The sequence below is a fragment of the Papio anubis genome, chromosome 6 (assembly GCF_008728515.1).
Source record: "Papio anubis isolate 15944 chromosome 6, Panubis1.0, whole genome shotgun sequence".
In the NCBI taxonomy this organism is placed as follows: Eukaryota; Metazoa; Chordata; class Mammalia; order Primates; family Cercopithecidae; genus Papio; species Papio anubis.
The window spans coordinates 102,846,547-102,871,717 of record NC_044981.1 but is presented as its reverse complement, the minus strand read 5'-3'; the positions used below and the strand labels follow the sequence as shown (position 1 = coordinate 102,871,717).

The 25,171-nt window shown below is 39.9% G+C and overlaps 1 protein-coding gene, 1 long non-coding RNA gene and 1 pseudogene across 18 annotated transcripts in view; 1 reads left to right on the top strand and 2 right to left on the bottom strand.

Annotated features, from left to right (window-relative positions):
- Positions 1-25,171, bottom strand: part of LOC101015920 (sine oculis-binding protein homolog) — a 172,294-nt gene that overhangs the window by 116,426 nt on the left and 30,697 nt on the right. For 12 of the 16 annotated variants that reach the window (XR_646291.2, XR_646290.2, XM_003897976.3 and 9 more), the window contains one exon: positions 13,511-13,662. Coding sequence is in view for 13 of the 16 variants with exons in the window: in XM_003897976.3 (XP_003898025.1) it covers positions 13,511-13,662 (152 nt within the window). In the remaining 3 variants the exon portion in view is untranslated. Of the gene's footprint in view, positions 1-378; positions 1,145-13,510; positions 13,663-15,676; positions 20,995-21,886; positions 22,340-25,171 lie in introns of those variants that run through there. The other 4 variants (XM_021937660.2, XM_021937658.2, XM_021937659.2 and 1 more) reach the window with 4 other exon arrangements.
- Positions 683-22,435, top strand: LOC116275458. The gene is made up of 3 exons (XR_004184576.1): positions 683-766; positions 11,999-12,111; positions 22,294-22,435. It is a non-coding gene; the product is annotated as an uncharacterized LOC116275458 (long non-coding RNA).
- Positions 1,964-9,383, bottom strand: LOC103883904 (annotated as a pseudogene). Its single transcript, XR_004184572.1, has one exon. The product of XR_004184572.1 is annotated as a V-type proton ATPase subunit G 1 pseudogene (transcript).

Sequence of the window (25,171 nt, the reverse complement as noted above, 5' to 3'; positions counted from 1 at the left end):
TATGAACCATCTGTGCCTCTAAAACAGTTTGCTTAAATAGCCTCCAGGCAGATTTTATGGTTTTTAAGTTTTTTACTTTAACCTTCAGCCTGCTGTTAGCCATTTTCAGCACAGTTTTAAAATCAGCCTCTTTTGGAAATGACTGTCATTATGTGTGGCTTTCAGGAGCTACTAGAACTGGAGAGGGGCTGCTGACTCCAGCTGAACTCGAAGTCCCGGGTTCACAGTCACCTGAGGCAGGAAAAAGTGTGGGTAGCCTTAAAAGGGTCATCTCTCCCATTTGGCATCCTGAAGAGAGATTCAGATTCCTCTCATTAGGAATATCCATGTCCACATCACCCAGGTAAGACCCAGGAAGATAAAATCTGAATTACTCACCTGCCTATTTATTTGTCACTACATTTCTATAGAGTTGTCATCATGATTTTAGGTACTAAAATTAGACGCGAGACTGAAACAAAGAATATAAAGAAAGGGAGGAGAATCCCTTCCTTCCCGCCACACCACTGCACCACAAAAATCACCCTCTGTTGCTATGCCAGCAAACATGGTGTTCTGTTTCCATTTTATCACAATTGTCTTGCGTAGGGACCTGAGTGTCAATCAGCAGTTCTCTGTCCTGGAATTCATCATTACCCAAACTTTCTGTCTGCCCTTGCATTAATGTTAATGTAATTATGTAGTTCTCTATATATAACAAAACTACATCTCTTCACCTAGTGGGGATGAGGGTATCTGCCCTTTCTGTGGCTCTTTCCAGCAAAAAGTGAGTTATCTCATTTATCTTTCAACCACATTCATCAGACAGTAATTACACTATTCTCCTCTCTCAAATCAGTGCATTTTTGCACAATCTTTTTTCTATTGTCATTGTTGCTTTTCTAGTACATTTGATAGTTAAAAACACTTAAGCTCTTATAGTTATCACTGTAATTATTACAGTATTATGATGTATTTATAAAATGCTTCTATCTTCAAGAGTTACAAGCTGTATACTCTCTGAAGTGATTTAGTATTAATGTGCTAACTCTATAGTCCATGAAGCTGATCAAAAAGTCAGAGCAGGCAGAGGCCAGCAGGCAAGCAATGAATCCCCAAGGATTGGTAGAAAGAAAGAAAGAAAAAGAAAGAGAAAGAAAGAAAGAAAGAAAGAAAGAGAGAAAGAGAGAGAGAGAAAGAGAGAAAGAGGGAGGGAGGGAGGGAGGGAGGGAGGGAGGGAGGGAGGAAGGAAGGAAGGAAGGAAGGAAGGAAGGAAGGAAGGAAGGAAGGAAGGAAGGAAGGAAGGAATGAATTTGCAAACAAATGGATGAATGGGGTTATCATTCCAGGGAATATCTGTTTGCTCAATTTGTTTTCTTGTTTGTGGGTAAAGGACCATTCCTCTATAAAGAACATGAAATTAGCAAAGAAAGAGCAAATCAATGCCAAAATTAGAAATCACACTGCGGTGCCCTCAGCCCAAAAAGCTCTTCCTTCTCTCTTTCCTTACTTAACACCTCTTTATCCTTCAGATTTCAGTGCTAGTCCCACTTACTCAGGGAAGCCTCAAGATCTTCTGACAAGTCAACTCACCCTGAAAAAGGTTCTCATGGGACTGTGCCCAATACTATCAAGGCACTTGCCACAGTGACAATTTCACATTTGTGTTATTATTTAAATAAACTTCTGTCCCTCAATGGACTATAAGATTCATGAGGGCAAGGACCAGGTTTTGTTGGCCACTGCAACTCCCATAGTTACTGTTCAACAAATATTTGTTGAATGAATAAATAAATAAATAATAATGGTGAAAGCTGCAATCTTCAATACTTCTACTCCTTTGGCCACCTGAACTTGAAGCATTTAGCCTCAGACTGTATCACAATTCTTCTGAATACTTCTCTTTTCCTTCTGTTTAGCAGACACAGTTTTCAGCCACAAAGAAAGTAGCTTCAATGTGTGGACCAGCTAACTCTTTTTTTCCTTTTTTTTTTTTTTTTTTTGCATGACAGAGTCTTTACTTTTAAATGATTACTGATACACCAAGTAATAACATGTAACAAGTTCTTAAATTCTATCATCTAGTAATTTTGATTAAGAGAAACTAAATGTAGCCCAAATAATTCCACTAGTATTCACTGTTCTAACCATTAGCAAGAATGGACTACGTTAAGGCTGGCTGCTGCTTCACACAGGTTACAAAGAACTAGTTACTACTTTTTCATAGATAAAGCCCCTGACCTTCAAGAAAGTGTTAGGGAAAAAAAAAATATTTAATCCCTTCCTTTCTTCAAAGAATGGTTATGTGGTTGTTGTTTTTTTTTAACTATATCTAAGAAAGAAAAAGTCAACAGTGATATGCATGTTGCTTGAGCCAAAAGGCATAGGAAAAAAAGATAACATATACCCATTAAATTCCTAAGAAATATGAGGTAAAAAGATGAAATCTTTGGATAATTTCTAAGTCTGTACAAAAAAGTTAGATTTGCTACTGTCCAAAAAGTGGAAGGACCTACTATATAATATATGGAAATAATTTAATGCCATTTCATAAGAATATAACTAGAGCTGTGCTAAAGCTTCATATTCATGAGGGCATCTAAAATGCCACTCCACAGAACAGGTGTTCTCTCTTCTTTTATCCATTTATGCGGTAGTTTTCATGGCTTTCTGGCCGAATGTCACAGACAAAAGCCAAGAGGTTATCCAAGACTTCATCCCTGTTCTGCTGGAAGTAGGTCTGGAGGATGGTCATCTTCTCCTGGGTCTCCTCCTCCACTTCAGTGCGGCAACTGCCATGGGATCCCAGTGCCGCAGCTTCCTTGGCCTTGAATTCTTTCTCCCTCTGCAGGCGGTACTGTTCAATTTCAGCCTGAGCTGCTTCTTTGGCCTGCTTCAGCCTCCGGTTCTTTCTTTCACGGGCCTCAGACACCTTCTCGGCTGCCCGCTTCTCGGCCAGCAGCGGCTGCTGAATCCCCTGCGACTGACTAGCCATGGTGGCAGTGACTCTGAGCTGGACCAGCTCACTCTTGATGGGTAACAGCAGCCTCATCCCATCAGACTTCTACTTGAAAGCATCTAGCTCCCCACATCCAATACAGCCCTTGACCAGCCTCTCCTAGGCCACTTACACTGAGGAAACTATATTCTGGGCTATCTGCTGCTGTAATGGCACCACTGTTCCTCTTCATAAATGGGGATAACAGCTAGCCACAATCCCTTTGTTTTAGTTCTGTGCAATCTCATGTTCTAAAGTCCAAAAAGAGTGGAAACAGTGATCACCTCAGTCCTGATACTAGAGCCAGTGTTCTAATAATCAGGTTTCTCAAAACAGCTGGTGCTGGGTAGAAGAGGTGGTTCATCTAAGGACCCTATGATGAATGCTAACCACATTTTTATCTTTCAATCCACTTTGGATTATTTCTCCCACATGTCAAGAGTAGACAGGTGTGACACATCCATTGTGTAAAGAATTCAACTTCATGAAATAACCTCAGGAAATCATCTCTCTTTCTCTCTTGTGGGCATTTGCTGGCATCTCCCATCAGCCATCACTCTGGTCCCCTCCCTAACAGTTTCCTGACTTTCATTCTGGTAGCTACCCCTCCCCATGCTGCCCATGGGCTTCAGAGGAAAATGAGCTCAACCTGAATTTCAGAGGGAAGCCCTGATGGGCTCATGCTAGACATTCCATTGCTCTCTCTCGTCATAGCGCCCCCAGTTCAGGTATGAGCATGTAATTTAAGCATAGACAACGAGTATGAATTTCAAGACTCTTTTTTGGAATGCTAGGACAGAGACACTCATTCCAGAGCATGTCAACAAGAAAGTGTGTAGCCCTGATTGCTGCTAGCAGCTGTCCCATAACCACTGGGGAGCTTGCCATGGAATGTGGCCAACACTCTATATGGAAGAACACAGAGATGGAAAGAAATGGGACCGTGATAAGACCACTGTGCTGCTGAATCAACCTGCCCCAAAGTACATACTAGCTTAGGACTTTATAACTCCAAATGATGTCTTTTATTGTTGAGGTCTTCTGTTACTTGTATTAAAAATCCTGACACACCCTACAAGTAATCACCAAACTATACCCACTCTCAGAATAAAACAGACTTCAAAATAATCCCTTTAGCCAAAGATGGTCCCTTCAAGACTACCATCTCTTTACCATAATGCTACCTCTAAGGCTAGGGCTTGAGAAGGCCCGTGGATGCTGTAGGTCTCCCAGAGCAAGAGTTAGATTCTGCATGGAGTTTGCCTTCTGAGGCCCTAACCTCTCTACCAGATTGGGGACAAGCCCCACCTGCCCTATAGAAAGAAAATTGCTGTGTCAGAACACTTACCGAACAGTATCCCTCCCTGATGCCTTTCCTCCCACACCTTACCCCCCAAAAAAACACAAAACACACAAAAAAACAAAACACACACACACAAAACTAAATTGGTTCAACACACTTTTGCTACTGGGAAATGTTTCATAACTACTAATGAATAATTCAGTGAACAAGATATTTTTAGTTTTCTATTGCCAGACACACCCAACTTTGATGCGAATGCTGTTGCCTTTCTTACTCTCCAAATCCCCCTTGCATACGGGATCCTAAACGTGTTACTTCCTTCACAGAGGCCCAATCAACAACAAAAATCAGATTATATCTCCCATCCTGCTCAACAGCTTCCAATAGCTGCCATCACACTTAGAATGAACTCCAAACTACTGCCTCTCCAGCCTACGTCATTTGGCTTCTCACCACCTTGATCATTCCGCTCCAGACATCTGTACTTCTTGCTGCTATTCAAAAATGCCAAGACTGTTCCTGCCTTAGGACCTCTGTTTCTCACTTACTCCCCCTTCTCCACAGGACACTCTGCTGCCAGCTCCTCACACACAGCTAGCTCCGTCACTTCCTTCTGTCCCCAGCACACGTCACCTCCTCAAAAATAACTCCTGTGGTCCTCAGACATAAAACAGCAGCCCCTCACGAGCCTCTCCCTCAGTCTGCTTTTTTTTCATAGCACTTTTTCCTACCTGAAATTATATTACAAAGATATTTTTAAGCCTGTATATATCATCTATCTCCCCCCCTAGAGTGTAAGTCCCTTTAAGACAGGGACTTTTTCTCTTGTTCAAAAGTCTATCCACCAAGACTAAAACACGCTTAGTGTCGTACACGGGCTCAATATATCTTTTTATTTTATTTTTTAAAGAATTAATGGATGATTAAATAACAAGATTTCTTTTAAGTGTGGCTAAAAACAAACAAAAAGCTGTAGGGAGGTACTTATTTCCTATTGGGCAAACTCCCCTTTTTCTTTGATATCAATTTATATTGCTCCACTTATGAAACATACAATCCTACAGATTATCACAGAAAGTGTCACGTCCTTCAAAGATTCTCCTTATATCAAAGATTTAGATGTGCGGTCATAAAAATGCTCACCATATTTTAAATAGTATGAAATCATTCTATCAAAACAGATTACAAGATAACATATCATTTATGAGATCCATATAAAAATCACCGCTTTATCATGGAATGTTTGGCAAAAGGCCAGTGAAAATTAGCAGTCATAATATCTCAAAATTCCTATTACCCATGGAACCTCCAAAATATAGTTATTGGAGTGGGATTAATTAATGCTAATTAGCTAATCAAGAAAGTTAAACATTAAGAAAGTTTAAGTTTCTGTGACAAAAATCAGATGCAAAATCTTTGAATTATGTCATAACTTCTACTATTTCTGTGGAAAAATAATCATTTCAAAGTCAAGGCACTTGTTTTTCTACAATCAAAGGTGGTTAAATACTTTTAAATACATTTCAACATATTTATGAAGGAATTAGAATATATGCCTCCAAAGCTCTCTCATAAATCAGTATAATGTTTCCAAAGCACATTTGGAAGTAAAAAATTCATATCTACTAACTATATTTTCCTCTATTCGAAGATGAATTAAGCAGAAAATACATTAATGTCTGAATTTATAATAGGAGTGGTTAACCCTCAACCATAGCAAACTAATGAGGAATATTTTACCATGGAAAAATTAATCAGGGCTCTCCAACACTATGCAATTTGACATTTTGAGGACTTAATCAGGAATGGATTTTATTCCACTATTTACTTTTCATCATGGGGATGACTTACAAAGACACTACCTGTTAGAACAAATATAATTCTTGAGCTTAATCTTGTCACTTTAAAGAAATTTATTTTAAATAATATTTCATAGTTTAAAAATAGTCCTTGCAGAAGCAACATTACTAAGATTATGTCATCTCTGGGCCAAATTCAGCTCTCAAACATTGAGCAAATATCAACATAGACACAGTGAGCCTCAGAGCCTGAATGTGACTAACCCTCTGTTAGCAATGAGACAACACAAATTCTGGGAGGTTGTGACTGCTGGACATGGACTTCCATCCCCCACCATCGATTATCGCTATCTTTGTTAAAGACTACAGGAGTTTCATTTAACTAGAGTGCTCAGTAAATTGCAGCAGAGTTCAAGCATCTTTATGGATTCATTAAACCATTGATCTGCCTCACAGAGCTTGTAGTAGAGTCCAGCTCTGGCCCACAGCCTGTGTTTACAGAGAATGCAATAGACTGATGTTTGTAACCTCCAAAGGCAGTCTGTCAGTAGACATTAGATTCCACTGTGTGCACAGCCACCCTAAGAGTGGATTGTAACATAGGGAATTTCCCATTCTCAGTCTCAACTGCTAGGACAGAAATTAAGTGCCTATTTGTAGCAAGATTTTCTTTATTTCATTCTAATCTGTGATAATATAAACAAAGAGCAAAGAGCCCAAGGAACAAAGAATTACACATGGCTTGGCCAGTTCACACTTCTGCTTATGTGTACAAAAGCTATCCAGAGATATTGAAATGGAGGAGAAATTAAAATAACCACAGGCATATCTATAGCTTGGGTCCCCCATGGGGCCTCTCGAGTATACTAGGCATTGTGACCAGACATTGCAAAAGTGTATGAGAAAAATTCAGGACTCAATCTACTACCTTAAAATATCTCAAGGCAAGTCACCTGCCCTTTTATGCATGCACTTATTCAGATACTTAACATTTTTAACAAAGCACTGAATCAACAGAGTATTACTACTATTCCAGGAAAATGAATAATCATTATCTCTTGGTTTCTCAGGACAGTTCACCAAGCATTCTCAGAACCTTCTCCCTCCTCTGGTTTTTATTAATAAGGTCTCACAACACCTTCCTTTTTAAGTCAGGCACAAAGAGGAACTCTGTGCTGAATGCAGCTTATGATCAGAGAATCACATCAAAATGATCTATTAAGATAATTCTTTAAATGTTCATTGTTCAGATAAAGCTGAACACTGTTAGTGGCAAGGTGAGAGAGCGGGAAATGTGACTGGATCGATAAGGAGAACGCTCGTCCCAAATAAATAGATCCTTTCCTGATCATTTGTTTCACTGAACTGCCCACTGCCCAAACAGACAGTCGGACTATGAACTCCAAACACGCACATTCATCACTCTGCAGAAGCAGTCACCAGAACACAATGTGGCTGATGCAATCTGACACTGTGGTTAATGTTAAAAGGGAGCGTGCCTTTTAGATGGATTGGATAATTACCAGCAGTTCAGATGAGAAAAAACTTGATTTAAGTGAATAGCATTAGCCGTCACCAGAAGGATGGCCAGAGATGTACTATGTCTGAAAATTAACATTCCGACATATACGTCAATAGCCCTGTGTATTGATCCCCAGGTGACCAGATTCTGATTTATGAAAAATTCTCTCTCTTCCTTCCGTTCACTGAAAAATGTTGAACACAGACTGGGGCTTGAAGCTATTTAGAGTTTTGATCAGCTCTTCACATTTAATCTAAAATATCTAATGTTATTCAGAAACACATGTCCATTCTGGCTAATGGGTTAGAATTATTGCTGTTTCCTTCACAGTCTCCCAACATGTGGCTCATTGAAAACTAGAAGTGGTTGCTGTTCCTTTCAGTACAAACCCACTTGTCCCATGCTGTGTTCCAGGTATCCCTTAGACCAGAGTTTCTCAAGTGGTTTTCAAGTGTTTTGGTGAACATGAGGTCACATGCCTCTCCCGAAGCTTCTGATGGCTTTCTAGAGTACTGTGTCCCACTCTGTCTGCAGAACCTCTGCCTTGGAACACTTTCTGGCTCTCCTCAAGAGCCTGTGTGTCAAACTTTATATGGACCTACACTTTACCTCACTAGCCAGAACTTTCCTGCTCTAACCCTACTGCCAAATGTGTTTCCAAGGACTGACGTTTACCCCTCCTCTGTGATTGCTTTCTCCAGCCTCCCATTTGCAGCAGCTCACCAATATTCCATTCTGTATTTCAAAATACAAGAGAATAACAAACACTTGGGTTTGTTGTTCTTTCCCCAGAGCTTTCTGAGAACACCTCTGTTTGCTATGACCGAAAGGGAGCTCAGCCACTGGCCTGCAGACTAAATCCCTGGGAGGAGAAGCCACTATACACATGAGGCAGTGGATAGGCTTATAGCACAGTACTAAGGGACACTGCAAAACCAAACAATCATCCTGCAGGCCAGGGTGCAGCTGGACAGATCCAGGAGGCTCACTGGTGGCTGTCAAAACCAAGGGGAATCCACAGGAAGAACCCTGGGGCTCCCCGGGTGCATTTACTTGTGGACCAAGGATATTTGCAAGCAACTGGCAAAAGCAAGTCTGTGGCCTGAGCTTCAGGTGGTCAGGGGACATTAATTGCAAGTTATTTCTTAATGTCCTTCTCCAAGCCTTCAAGAATGATAGCCATTTTGCAAATTAAATCTTGCAGGTATTTAAAGGAAAAAGAGTAGACAGGTTAATCACTAGATTAACATGGCAATTGTTACACATTTCTTCTGCACTACTTGGTTGTATAATTAAGTCTGAAACTGAGAAATCTTTCCCAGGATATATTCAACTTTAATAAAAAGACAAATAGACTATGTCTAAATAAAATAGACTCCAAATAACATGATGATACATGCTAATTAGAGATGGGTTCTTCCAAAAGAAATCTCTTCTAAGAAGAGATCACTGTAAAACCAAGAATATAGTTTGAAAGTAAAAGAAGTGCTAATAATACAATATTCTCCTCCTTGAATATTTATGTTATTATTATAATGATTGTTAGGAAATCTTAATGGCATCATTTGCAAATGTTGTTTCTGTCTATATCATCTTTTTCTTTTTTATGCATCCTTGTCCTCATCTCTGAGCCACATTGGTTTCTTCCCATTATGGACTGCTGGGGAACAACAATATTATGCTATTGAAGAAGTATTTCAATCTTTTTTTTTCTTTTTTTTGAGATAGAGTCTTGCTTTGTTGGCCAGGCAGGAGTACAATGGCCCAGTCATGGCTCACTGCAGCCCCAGCCTCCTGGGCTAAGCAATCCTCCCATCTCAGCCTCCTGAGTAACTGGGACTACAGGTGAGCACCATCACACCCAGCTAATTTTTGCATGTTTTGTAGACAGGGTCTCGCTCTATTGCCTAGGCTGGTCTTAAACTCCTGGGCTCAAACAATCCTCCTACCTCCACTTCCCAAAGTGCTGGGATTACAGGCATGAGCCATGGCACCCGGCTTTTCAAATTATGAGAAAAACTAGAACAAGGAAGCAAAACTTTGGTGCTCTTAGGAATTTGTGTTTACTTGTAAATTATCAACATTCCTAATCCACAAAGAACACTAAAAACTTGAGATCTGAACAAGAAAAGTAAACAATCATCCTTTACATTGCCTGCAGTGGCCGTTTGTCTTGACTTTTGATTTCCTTCCTGATTTTTGGATATTAGTTTGGACAATAAGATATTTCCCATGTAAAAGGAAAGAGATCAAACACAGGCCATTTGGAAGTGACTAATATTTGCGGTCTTGTTTGTTACTCCTTTTTAGAGGGATAATGGTTACAAGACATTACTCCCTTAGGGAAGAGAATTTTTAAGTGCGTATTACTATGTAAAGTAAAACTGGTGTTAGCAAGTTGAACTAAATGTTTCTACAAGAGTGCAAAATCACTAAGGAGTCTCTGCAACTTTCCAGTTCCTAGGTGAATCATAAGGACAGAAATGCTCTCAGGTCCAAAAACAGGCTGGGAAAAGAGTGAGCTATTAGTTCCCTGAAAAGTCTCTAACACATGAAATAATGAGATTTACATCCCATTGTCATACATTGCCCACAGACTACACAAGTATTTTTCTTACCTACTGTTTCAAAAATTTTAAGCCAGCAAATAAGCCTTCGGGGATAAGGATCCTACAAAATATATTATGAATTAACACTATCCATTTCTTAAGCCAACATTCTGAAATGTGTAAACTAGTAGTTAGAGTCCTTAAGTGAATACAGCTGTGATTCATGGTCCTCTCCTGGCAGTGTTGAGCAGAAGTATTTTGAAGAAAGCCTAATATTTGTAGCAATCCAGACAACTCTTCAAATAAAAATTTAAATTCAGTTAAAAATATAACCTATATACTATATAGGTTAACCTGGCTTCAATCCATCCCACCTTATTGCATACTGACAATCTGTGAGAGATGTATGTGACACTTTCAACCCACCCCATTAAACAGACAGAAAAACCCAAAGAGAAATGAAGAATTGACAGGCAAATGAAATTTAAAGAGCCCATTTTCAGTGGGCCATCATTTTGAGAGTTGGGTTATTTTTGTCCTTGTTTTTAGCAGCAAATCAATTCCTGACTCTACACCCAAGCCTGTGTGAAGAGAAACGCACAGAGACCACAAGCACAGCTGTCCAATTTACATTCACAAATGCAGGTGTTGCTCAGACACAAAACAGAGGTCAGCTGAATACTGCTCCTAATTAGCTACCTTTTCTACTAGGATTTTTCTTTGTAAAGTTATGCATGCAATTTGGGTTCAACTTGGAGACCATTTTTAGATCCCAGCATGCTATCCAGCAAGAAGCGGGCTGTCATTATAAAGCATAATTTACAGCACAGTTAATTTTATGTTTTTTTTAAGTCTACACTATACCTAAGGCAAAATTCTGTTCTGCACACACACATTATTCACTCTGTTTCCTATCCACTTCTCAATACTTAAAAAAGGTAGAATTTAGCCAGAAAAAAAATCTGTTATGTAGGAATGGGAAGAATTTTGCCCTTTTTCTAAGATTAAGAAAGTCCATAATTAATTAACAAGGACTAAGGACTTTGTTAAATGATACAAGAAGAGAAGTAGCTATTTGCTATTGTCTTCAGTACGGAACACCCAGGGGCTTATTACAAGCAGTTCTTAGAAATGGCAGGATGGAGACTGGTATCTAATACAATCCATTAGGAAACCCAAGCCCTAAATAAAATGACCACAAAATCCTATCAGTTAACAGAAATGCAGCAGCTGTACATGTTTATTGTAATACAATATAATATTGTAACAGAGATAACACTCTTTAAAATTAAAAAAAAAAAAAAGCCAGCAAGTGATATGACTAGTTTATTTCTCTATTTGGGGAAAAAAAAACACACAAGAAGGCATAGCATGTCAGAGCTTTGGGACATATAAGGAAGGATGAAGACTACAGAGAAGGCAGGAATTGTTTGTACACTAATAGACAACTGAGATCAGCTGGCAAAGTCACTGGTTAAACACCAAACCACTGCAACTTCCAGGTTTAGCAAGATGTTCAAAGACATACCCCAGTAACTCCTGGTAGAAAGTGAAATGTGATGGGCTTCCTCCCACTGCTGACTTTACCTGCTGTAAGTATTCCAAATGCTAACTCCTATTCTGGCTCCCAGTTATCCATTTTCCAAAAATGTACACTATGAAAGCTTAAATTCAGTTTGACCTTAAACTTTATAATGATGTAAACAATATAGATATAGATATGGTATTCTGGAGTGTTTTTCCAAATGGAATCAGGTGCCTTTCTTCAAAGGCTCACTATAAAATACAGTTTGCAAAATATAACATGTATCACCAGGATTGTGACAAATCCATCTTGCTTGATTTTAGTCCCTACAGGCAGCCCATCAAGATTCAGACTCATAACCTTCAGAATTATAGAAAGACAAAAAGCCCTGTTCTATAGCCATCTTCTGCGATGGAATGCAAAGTATTTTGTTGTGGTAAGTAGGGCTTTGAAGAAGAAAGCACTGGGCCCACTCCTGGGGTTGTTACTCCAGTGCTCAGCATTCAAAACGGGAGCCCCAGGGTCTCGGAGATCATTTTAATCCCCCTATATTAAAACAAAACGTGTCTCCCATTTTCTTCCCACCCTCCTCCCCAGATTCACTGGCTCCTCCCAGGGGAAAGTGAACTTGACTGCTGACAGTCCCAGAAGAATTCCAAACAATTTCCTTACTTGCCTCTCTGTTCCAGTGAAGATTATGAGCCTAACTCTTAGAGACTGCTACTAAAATTCCACCCCGCTGAATTCTGCAGCCTAATTCTTTCGGCATTATGTTTTTTGGCAGAATGAATGTGACCCAAATTTGCAGGAGATAATTTGCTGCAACAGTGCTTCTTGCAATGCAGTGAGCCCATAATTAGCATTTCGGGATTGCAAATATCACACTTTTAGAAAAATAATAATTGTTTGCTTCAAGAAAGAACAGATTTGGATCTTGTATTATAGAAATGGAAACAACAAAATGTGGACAATTTTAGTAAAGATTTTATGAATTAAGGAAGCTTTACATATCAATGGAAAATAATTGAGGACTAGCAAGTTACCTCAGTAGTTGGTGGCAAAGGCTACAGCAGTTCTTTAAGGATTCAGAAAATAGTTGTGTGCATGTGTGTGTGATCGTAAAAATATCATGCATTCCATTTCCCATCCATGGTGGCTAACACTATTCAAAAAGGACATTTTCAGACCTGGGATGTCTTTAAAATAAAACAAAAAAAAATTCTAATGATGGCTGTTCCTGTGTTTACCCACCATGTTTCTCGCAAATGCTTGGCTATGTGAGCAATGTTGTTTCATGTATTCATGATTTCATTTTTTCTCAATATCAATCAGTTTTAACATAAGATGTCAAGAGAGACTTAACATTTTTCTTGACAAGAACTCGTGGGCCAGATTTTGAAAAGAGCAATAGCAATATTTCCACTGGGTACAAGAATTAAACTAAGTGGGCTAAAACTTTCTGGCCATGCTTTTGTGGCTAATTACTTGGCTTTTATAAGGAATATCTACCACTTATCTGTCATGGACTCAGAGCGCAGTCTGCACTCTCCTGCTGGAAAGACACTGGCCATGAGGATACCAGCTGTGATCACAGTGTCCTCATCAGATTCATTCACCCTCTCAGAACACAAACACTAAGCCAAGAGAAACACATTAGAAGGGGATTCCTTATTCCAAAAGGTTAAGCATGACACAAAAGGGGAATCAACAAAACAGAAAGAATAAAAATATAAGAGTAAAAGGTGCGCAGTGTTTTCCGCTAGAAGCTACGTGGCACATGCGCGTGTGGGCTGGTGAGGCCTGTGGGGGGCTGCCTCTCTCTCCGGTGCTCTTACCTTATTTCTCTTGAAGTAGGCTCGTCGGCAGGCCGCAAAGCACTTCTCGCTGCAGAAGCTTTTCACCTCACTTCCCATACTCAGGGAATAGCGCTTGATTCCCACTTTCTGGCACCAGGCACACATTATTTGTACATTTGACACATCATCTTCTATAATAAAAGTATAAGAAAAATGTTCATATCAGAAGCAAACATCCCTTCAAATTTAGACACACCCTGAACCTGACAGAGCTACCCAGGCCTGATTTTAGTTTCTGGACCTTGGAGGAGAAGTGCTTTTTCTTTCTCTCTCTCTTTCTCTTTTTTTGGCTCCTAAGTTTCCAAAAGACATTTACTTAAAAACCAGAGCATGACGGCAGAGCCACAAGGGCTCCTAGGGCTTCCTAGCCTGGTTAAAAAAAAAAAAAAAAAAAAAAAAAAAGGCTTCATCTGCCTAGTTAAACCAGCCCCAGTACTAATGAAGCTTGTAAAATAACCTGTTTCTTCAAAGGTCCTGTGAAAGCCTGCAGGATCTGCACTGGGTGGGACAATTTGTAGGGTGCTAACTTACAAATGGAACACCCTTATGTGAACCTTGACCAGGCGCCAGGCTCAACCATGGCATGTTCCCTATTACTGTTAAACGATATGTGCTATTGTTTACTCTTGCAATGTAATAATTCCCAGGCAATGCTCTTAGTCAAAAAAGGAAAGATGTGCGCGGCCAGATTCTGGCAATGGAAAGGGACAAGCCTGGCTCGCTGAACAGACTCTGACAATGCAGCCTTCCGGCGCTGGTGTCCTAAGGGAGATGCAGGCCTGATTGAAATTCTCCTCCATGTGATGTGGTTCATGGGCCCTGGATGGAGGGATGGTAATGGAAATGTCAGATCATTCTCAGCCAGATTGGTGGTCCTCCCAGCCCCTCATGTCATGTCATGGGGTTGTTCAGAATGAATTTAGGCGGTTTGCAAACATTTCCACTATTTAAATTGTATTTCTTTTCCTTTGTATGAGAAGAAAACAAATTTAACTAGCATAATGAGCCCATGATATCACAAATACTACTGCTTAAAACAAAGAAAGGATTTTAAAGTGAGCCAATTAGTAAAATATATTCAGTAAATCATAGTGCGGGTAGTCAGAAGTTACGACAAAAATTATGATGGTGATATTCAGGTCTGGGAAAAACTGGCCTCTCTGAGGGGTGGGTAGGGGTGAATAAAAGGACTTTAAGTAGACACCTAAGTAATATTTCCTTGTTGCCTCTTAACAGCTTTTGCTACATCTTGAGTTTTCTCTGTCCTCCCAATTGACAGTGAGTGTGTGTGTGCGTGTGTGTGTGTGTGTGTGTGTGTGTGAGACTGACTGCCACATCTCTTCTTCCTTTATGGAATTATTATTATTATTATCCCACACTCATGCTTCGTGTGTGTGTGTGTGTGTGTGTGAGAGAGAGAGAGAGAGACTGACTGCCACATCTCTTCTTCCTTTATGGAATTTTTATTATTACTATTATCCCACACTCATGCTCCAGACATGAATGGTAATCACAAAATCCCCAACAAGCACTAGTATAGTGTTGTCTGATTTCTGGATAAAATCCCCCAAAGACTAATTGCTAAGCAAGGCCTGGTCCACGAGTGTTGACATATTCAGGGTTCATAGAGTCTGTCATGCAATCATTTCATTTCCAGGGAAAAGATTTGGTTTGAGGCAGTGTGGTCATCAGCCTGCAAAATTAGAAGCAAACTAATTTGTAGTGCAGTGATATGGCTTTTTTTCCCCCTGAGCATCAGCACTCAGAACTATGTGCAGCGTTTTATTTACCTCAATGGAATAAATATTGCCATTCTAATGACCTTTTTGTATTTCACAAATTACATATTGTGATCTATTGTTATCAAATGAGATAGTATAAAAAATGACCTTTGATGTCAAACATTTTTGATAACTTTCTTTAAATGGCATAATACAAATTCAAATGTCAAACAATTACTGTATTTAATAATTTGCTCTGTTCAAAGCAAGCTTTTTGATATTTCAGGAATATCCTTAACAAAAAAAATTTAAAAATAAATAAAAGTAAGCTTTTATTTATATTTTACATGATCTCTAATATGGCATCTCTCTACATATGAACATTTTACATGGTATGAAAAATTAGCAAAGCTTTATAATTTACCTTAGTGTGTAGAGGAGTTTTCTTAGATTAGAAAGAGCATATATTTTAAAATAATCACCTGTCTTTGCTAAACTAGATAGCAACTAATAGTTTCTATTTTTCCCAATTGATAAGATGCTTTAAAATCTTAAATTCCTGAAAAAGAAGATACAGCAGAATTCTCATAAATGATCCACTGGCAGTAAGCTTGATTCTGGTGAAATCTGTAAGGAAAAAAATTTATGCGGGAAATCACCTGGCTCACAGTTTAAAGAGGAGACCCCACTTCCCAAGGAGCCATTTTAGAACATGCATTAGATCCCCCTCATTATTTCTTCCTTTAAATAATCTGATTTGGGAAACAAAGCATAAAATTGTTTAAGTCCTAGATCTTCAGCTATAATGGACCAACACTGACATAAGAAAGAATAGAGTGCAAAGCTATTCACAAGGCCAGGCGCTTAGCCTGCAGCTTGGGCCTGGCCTGGAGGAATGATGCTTGAGGCCAAAGGGCAGCTCCAGGGTCTTTCTCAAGCTTCAATCCATCATCACCAGACAGACCCACTTGTCATTTTTTAAAGGGAGGCAAGAATACTTTCTTACAATGGACCTAACAAATAAACGAACAAAAAGGTAGAATTTTAAAACAGATTATTTCTTACAAATCATTCTTACTACAAAGCAACAATATGAGATGAGACCATATAAATTGTGCACTTTTATATCTGGCAGCTGGAAAGACTTATAGAATGATGGTTAGCATCTGCCTTGTTAAATAAGTCGACGTTCCCAGCAGTTTTTCACGCAACTCTATTTCATAAAGGTATATGCTTTGGAAAAAGCCCATCAGATTTCTCCTTTTCTAGTATTAAACTGTTATCAGCAGCTAATGATCCAAAGAACAGTCTGATAATTGGGTTATTCAAAAAATTTAAAAAACATTTTCCGATATTTCAGGCATTCTAGATTAATAAAAGTCATTTATATCAGTAATACATTTTAAAAACTAATAAAGAACTGTGATTATCTAAATTAATATTGTCAGTCAAACTATAGTTCAAAATTCTGTCACCAGACATGAGATGGTGTCCCTATCTTATGACTGCACCCCTAGAAAAGTGAACACTTCTTAAGTGGTTAAAGCCAAAGGGATCAGTCCACTTCAACATCTGCATCTCTTTCTACCTGAAACATGGAAATGAAATGCAGGCTTTACAATGGCAAAATAGAAGGTTTCAGCACTTTAACTTTTCTAACTTGATCTGCTTTAAATTTTTTTCTATTTAAAAAAATATTTCTTCAAGCTAGGGAAAACCTAATTACCTATCTTACATTTTGGCTAACGGTCTGTGCCATTAGAGACTTGAGATTACCTGAGAGAAGATTCACGTAACAGATTTTTACATTACATTATCTTACAGCCATTAGCCTGTGCATTTTTATAATAAACAATGCACTGACAAATGTAAAATGTTTACAGCATTAAATCACATTCCCACAGAGAACGCTTTGTATAACATAATAAAATTTTCATACAATAATATCATATAAATACGTATCAGTCAAAATATGCATATTTCAATTAATCATGAAAAATTTGTACCACCTCTTTAGAATTTAATTAAACAGAATGTTTAAGGCATTTTCTTTCCAATCTAATGTTTAAAGAGCTGTAGAACATTTTTCTACTTTACATCCCAGAAATTCAAATTAACTACTCCAAGATAAAATCAAAATTGTATTTATCTATCACAGTACAAAGAAGTATGAGATCAAGCATTTCTGGAATGCCCTGCTGAAGTTGTTTGAGAAATTGCCTTATCTGGTGACTTTAAAAAATAAGGATGGCCATTGGTCAGCGATCTTCTTGGGGCATTTAAATTGGCTATAAACATGTATACTAACTTACCTGACCAGCACCCAAAGAAAATCAGTAGGGTATTAATGGACTCCAGGCAATTAAACTGTAGATTTACCACCCCTTTGTAACTTTCATGGGAGTCCAAGACTGAGGGGAAATTCCAAAAGTATTTGCTGGGACATCTATCTCCTCCAACAGTTCCTAGAATGCACACATCCAGATAATCAATGAAAGACCTGGATTATATCTGAGACAAGTTACAAGGCAGTCTGAGGAGACTCCTGTGTGTTCCCCATGCCATGAAATGACATGAAATGGCCCATGGCCGGGCTGCACTGTGTCAAGCTACTTGTTGCAGCAGCTATATTTAAGAACAGAATAAAGTAAAGGTCTGGAAAGCAGACAAGAAACTAAAGTTTGCTTTCTCTATAGCTTCTGTGAAGAAAGAAATTCCTCTTTGAAATAATTCAATTCCAAAGACTTTAAGGCAATCTAAGTTAAAGTTTCTACAGAGCCCACCAGGAGCTTCTGTACAATTCCCTGTGTTCTAGGAGTGAACATACAAGGAGACCCAGAGAAAACTGGGACCACTAAACCACAAAGAACATAATGATTGTTAGCAGTACTTAGTAGGTGCCCACACAGTGCATGGCTCATTTCAACGTTATTTAATCTTTTTCACAACCACCACCAACCAGGCAGGTATTAACATTAATCTCCATTGTGCAAATGGGGAAAGTGAGTTTATATGTTAAGTAATTTGCTCCTAATCACACGATGAGTACATATCAGAGTCTTACTGAGGACCAGGCCACCTGATTCCAGAGCCCAAGCTCTTGACCAGTACACCTTAGAGACCACGGCTTTTCTAAGCAGTAAGACTATAAACCATCCTCATAGACCTCTCTCCACAAAAAGGACTAAAAGCTGTCACAGATTTTGCAACTTACACAGCACATTGCTCAGTTAACACAACAATACACAAAGAAAATGAAATCAAAAAGGTCAAAATGTCTTGGAGGAGACAGCTGAAGTGTTAATCAATATTTGTTTATTGATTTTTAAAAAACAAGTTAAAGGCCCACAGCGCCAGCCTTTACTTCTTTATGACTATGAGACATGGAATTGCTGCAAACGCTCTGTATAACTTGCACCAGCAAGTGCTACTTAAACATTAAATGATAAGACAGGCCCAATAATATGTGGATCTCAAGAAGCAGTTACTATACCCACAGGCAAGCAATACTCTTGCCAGCCTTTTCTTTTGTAAAGAGCAGGGATCCCAGCAGGACATGGATACGACCGGCTTTCCATGTGTTGAAATGGGAGACCCCCTACCTCTGTAATTTCAAGGGTGCCAATAAGAATATCCTAGCTTCAAAAAATTATCCTTCAGCTGCTCACTAAGATTAAATTCTACCACTAGAAGGTCATTTCTTTGGCTAAATGTTTCTTATGAGCCATTAAAACACAAATTCCCTGAAAGCAAGGAGGCTCAATATATACTTGTAAATAATGATTTATGTTTTGAAATGAATGATTCTTTCAGAAGAATATGTTTTTACAAGGAATGGGAAGAAGGGCTGAGGATAGGGTTCCAATCAGAAAGGTAGAGAGGCAAAGATGGGAGAGTTGGGACATATTACTTAGCTAATCTCTAGCCTTGCAAAGAGCTAGAGCAACCTGAGGGCAGCCAAAGGAAGGTGGTGTGGACAGGGTGATGACACTGTAGAATATGTCAAATATGTTCAGAGTGCCTTTTAAGTATGAATATGAAACACAGTAGACAATGGCATATAGCTAAGGATTGCGAGAAAAGAAAAGCAACACACGGATCCACTTAGGACAATCTCAAGGGGGTGACTTTTTATAAGCAAATGAGGTAGTAGATGTACATTGATTTGCAAACCTAAGTTGCTACTATTTGAAAGACAGTGTGGTGATGCACAGAGATGAAGACAGAGGACTTTGCTGAAAGTACTAATATTGCCCCTTCTAGTTGTGTGTGACAAGAGTAAGTCGATCAAGGACTGGTAATGCCCACCCTAACTACAGCTTCAGTGAGGATCAAATAAGATTAAATATGCACATTCTATATGTAAATGAGCCTTCCTTAGAAGGAGTCGCAATTAGAACCACAAGAAAAGGGTAGGTGTCACCTGTATGCAATCTGGAGAGGCCCAGTGACCAGGCACCAGTCTCTTCAATCACATCCCCTCCTGTGGATGACATCTGTAGAACCACTATCCTTGAATACAAAGAACCCAGTAATTGGTTAAATCTCACTAACTTAGATTATTTAAGAGTAAAGCCATTAGAATTAATAAAAGCCTCACTTACAGCTATTCTTTTAAAAAAGTACTTAACTTGAATTAATAGTTGACAAGATGTTGCCAAATATATCACTGCACTGCCAGATATTCTGTAATTAATAGATGGGAATTCTTTGTAATTATTACATTAACTATCCACACATGGGTGGATCTTCCTAAGTGCCTGAGAAGTTTGCTCATTTAAAAAGTATCAGAGCAACAACTAAAAATGTCTGCCACTTTGGTAATTGAACTATCAAGAATTCCCAAAGAGTGGTGTCTGAAATAATAAAATTTTATTGAATTTAGTTCTCCTTAAACGGATAATGCAATTAAATGACAAAGGTCCATAATACTACATAAGTCTTTGTAGTATCTAAAATTATTCCTAATTTTCTTTTGAAAACAGATTTGAAGTTATTTCAAGAATTTAAATAGTCCACTCCTCTCTAAACATAGTAGTATTTAGCCCCAAAGTAAAATCTAAATAGTCTATGCATAAATTAAAAATTCATTTCAATAAGTAAAAGGAATGAGCATGTATTATACAAAATTACAGAAAAATGACAGACTTTAAAATTAATTTTCAATTTTCTAATGGAACATTCTATCCAATTTTAAATTATTTACATTCATATTATGAAGATAGACATAGACATAGATATAGATATAAAGGATGTGATTCCAGAAAGAATTACGTGTTTACATGTGGGCTGGATAGGACCTGAAGTGTGTGGCTCATCTTATGACAGGCAGAATGCAGTAAGAGAGAGTTTCGGACAGTTGTGAGAGCCACTCCAGAGAGCATAGCATTTGGGTTGGATCTTGAAGGATTTGGAAGGCAGGAGAGTTACAGAGGAGAGAAAGGACGGAGGAACTACAGGAGCCAGAGAGTGGCAGACAGGCTTGAAGTGGGCAAGAATCCTGCAGTCATCCAGTTGACCAAGCTTGTGTGAAGGGAAAAGTAGATTAGACAGGAGCTGATAGGGCCTGAACAAGGAGTTCATGGATGTCATTTTGCCATAGCGGGAGGGAAGCAGCTCGTCTTTATTCCACAGGTAACAGGAAGCTCCCAAATGTTTCTCAACAGAACATGACAGACTGGGCACGGTGGCTCACACCTTAATCCCAGCACTTTGTTTGAGAGGACGAAGTGGGTGGATTACTTGAGGCTGTGGAGTCAAGAACAGCCTGGCTAATGCGGGTAAAAACCCTGTCTCTACTAAAAATACAAAAAAAAAAATTAGCCAGACATGGTGGCAGTTGCCTGTAATCCCAGCTACTTGGGAGGCTGAGGCAGGAGAATCACTTGAACCTGGGAGGTGGAGGTTGCAGTGAGCCAAGATGGTGCCATTGCACTCCAGCCCAGGCAACAAGAGCCAAACTCCATCTCAAAAAAAGAACATGACAGGATCAGAGATGTGTTAAGAAATGTTATTCCAACAGGAGTAACAGGATGGATCAGAATTTGGAGAGACTAGAATCCAGTTCCACATCTAGACTTCAGTAAGCAAAGTGAGAACAGGTCCATGTCTCTTTCTGTCTTGTGTGTTCAGTGCCTTACACAGAGCAGCACTCATGCTACATGAAGGAATAAATGGACAAATGAATAAATGGCTGCAGAGGAAAAGGGATGAAGTCCTGAACCTATAGGGTGACAGCAGAAATGAAGAGGACAGATTTAAGAATGAGATGAAATCAATTATCAAAATGTAGAAATGTTGCCAACCCAGAAGTAACCGAAATTTCATAGTATTCATCTTCCCATGTTTCTAGTCAAAGCAGACCAGGGAAAAGTTCACAGCATTCTTGGGGAAGTTGACTCCAGAGTCAAATTCAAACAAAATGAAGTTGCTTTACAGTCAATGTCCCTTCCTCATTTATTCTCCCGTACTCCAATAAAGAAGGAGAGCAAAAGGAGAGACTCATGAAGTCATAAAATTGTAATTATCTCTTGAATACCATGCTGAACTTGGATTATTTAACAGGACACTACTAAGTACATATGCCTCCAGCTCCCTGACATTAATTTGAGTATTTCCCCATAATTTCACTGACTTGCCAGTGAAGCAGCTTCTTCTTGTAAGTTTTTTTGATAACCTCGCCTCTGCTTCTCAGTGTTCACTGTGGAGTCTGTCTTTCCTATGTACTCACCCTAACAAACTGGAATAGGAAAGGAAAAAGGTAGAGCTTTAGAGTAAGGAAAACCCAGAGTCCTGTATGCAACACTTACCAAAGCACATTCCACAGAACACTAAGCCCACAGGGTACTTACATGGATGTGATTTTTAAAAAAGACTTCCATGATTAAATATGAATGGAAAACAGCAGGCTACACAAAGTTAAACAACAGGCTTTTTACAGCAGGACATTCTGGTTCCACCAATGTACAATTAAGAATCTTTGAAAAGGAGACAGGGTGTGCCATATTTCACAAATTCAACAGTGGACATGTCTTTTCACAGAGAATTCCCAAGACTGGACATCTGAGGAAGCTTCCTGGAACGTGCTGCTCCACTGCCCTACATCAGCACTGAGGCATGAGCATTTCCATGTGGGTCATTAATTATCAGGAAGGTTTCTTGTCTTTTGCCCACAATTATATCCTCAGTTGCCAGGAGCCTCCTTTGCCTGCACTGGGCAGAAAGACAAGGCCTGCAGCCATGTGGCCAGTGCTGGGCACGCTGATCAACACCTACTAGTCCTCAATATGCACGTTCAGATTGATTAAAGACACCCATGGTCCACAAAGTCCCAAGGTGTCTGTTACTCGCATCAAATACAGAGAAGGCAATCCTTTTCCTATAAAGCCCTACAGAGAAAATGGGAGAAATCAATAACAAGGCAAAGAGAGAGTAATACAGACCGAATAGCTCATGTTCACTGGGTGGCTGCCGTAGACAGGATGCTCAGGTAAAATCGTATCCCCATCCCTGGGCCCTCAATCTGAACCTCTGAGCAATTTAAGATGTCCTGGGACAATGATGCTGCAATCATGGATTTGCTGTCCGCTAAACTTCTCTCTCCTACATGGCTGAAGTCTACTCAGCATCTAGTTCACAAATGAACGTTGTGACGAGGGACAAGGGAGTCCGATCAAAAAGTGTGCTCCAGTAAACCCACCACTCATAGAAAACCAATTCTGAGGCCTTGCCCTGCCTAGAGGGGCACCATCTTCAAAGAGATACAAAAGTGGTGGCAGCATATGAAGACTAAAAGGTCAAGCTGCTTTATACAGGGCTTCAGAACAAGAAAAGCATTTCTGTCATCTGCTTTTTAACTGAGGGGCTCATTTCCCCTTCTGAGATCTGACTGTCCCAATAATTACACTTAATGGGTCCCCCAGTGGTTGACAAATCTCCCCAGAGGTAGACAGAGGATTCATTTCTTTACTCAATTTCATGCCAGGCACTGTATGAGGGACTGGAAATACACTGACTAACAAGACATGCATGGACACTAACAAGGCCTCAAGGAGCTTCCCATGGCTGCCCCTAGTGTAAAATGCCAACGTGCAGGAGAAAATGGTCAAGGACAAGCCTGTCCTGCTCCCAGGGCTCCATCACCATGACAGGTCATAGGAGCCAGATGTGTTGGTGACTGTAGAAGGGAGGGTGTTAGCATTTCCACTGGAGGGGAGCACAAGCAGCCCATCGTGACAGAAGAGCAAGCCAAGTCCCTCCTTGGTGCTCCAGCCAGTCCTGCCAAGCAGCAGGCCACGTGGGGCCACCTCCTAGGGGAGGCAAATTGACAGGCTAGAGACTGGGTGTCAAGGGGACACCTGGGAGGGACTAAGCACTCACAGACAGCACTGCTTGTTCTCCTCCTCAGCCCCTTTTCTTCCCTCAGTGCCCTGAACTGCAGTCACATCCAGAAAGTCAAGTTTAGTAGGCTGAAGGGTATGCAGAACTGCATTCAACTAAATGTGTTAAAAGAACCAAGATGAACCTACTAGAACATTTCAACAAAATAATTTACTTCACTCTTCAGTCTTCCCACCTTTAAATATTTATTTAGATTCCTTAGAGCAAAGATTGGTTGAGGGACTCTCTGAAGGGGCCCCATGCCAATCCCTATTCTGGAATGTAATGAGACACAGCATGCCAAAATAGTCCTGCTATGGGAAAAGTAGAGAGCAACACTAACAAGAAATCCTTCAGCGCACTCTCTTCTCTTTACATATCCCTCTTGAGCTGCACTATGTGTTCTTGTGACTCCAGTTACCATCCATAATATGACAATTCCCAAATCAACAAAATTATCTTTCGTGAGCTACTATGTCCAACTGCCTCCCAGACATCTTAGTAAGTCAAGTCCACAGCTGCATACACATCCCTCTTCATTTCCAGTCCCCTTCACTGTGTTTCCCACCTCAGTTCCTGGCCCTGTTATCTACCCAGTTACCTGATGGCAGAAACCCAGCATCTTTCCTGCCTCTTCCCTCTCTCTCACCTCCCACATTCTGATTAATCAGCAGATCCTCCTAAACATTTTTATACAGCTGGGTGTGGTGGCTCATGCTTGTAATCCCAGCACTTTGTGGGGCCAAGGCATGTGGACTGCTTGGGCCCAGGAGTTTGAGACCAGCCTGGGCAACATGGCGAAACACCATCTCTACAAAAAATACAAAAATTAGCTGGGCATGATGGTGCATGCCTATAGTCCCAGATACTGAAGAGGCAGAGGTAGGTGGATCACCTGAGCTCAGGGAGGTCAAGGCTGTGGTGAGCCGTGATGGCACCACTTGACTCCAACCTGGGCGACAAAATGAGACCTTGCCGCAAAAAAAAAAAAAAAAAGTTTTCATACTACACCCAATCATTCATTCATTCAATGAATGCTTATCGAGTCTACTTATATGTGAAGCACTGTTCTAGGTGCCTTATCTTCATGGAATTTGTTGCTCTCAATCCCAGTGAAGCCACCCATATCTCTTGCCCATACTACAAGTAGCCTCCGAACTCACTGTCATGTAGTTCCTTCTCTCCATTCTGCATCTAGAAAATTCTTCTGAAACACAAATATGACCACTGCTCTCACCTGCTCAAAACCCTTCAGTGGCATCCACTGCCCTCAAGAAGAAAATGGCACTCCTGACATGGCCTCCATGGCTCCTAAGACCACACCAGCCTCTCACCTGTCTGCTTTCTGGATTCTGGCTTCTTTCACTTCCTTGAGGCCCTCCCTCCACTCAGCATTTACATGTGCTGCTTCCTCCCTTACAACCCTAAATTCCTTTGCCAATTTAGTCCTACTGATGAATTCAGTCCCTTGTACCTTATCTTAAACCTCATCCTAGGGAGACCTTCCCTGACCCCAAACCTGGTCAGATCCCACAGCACT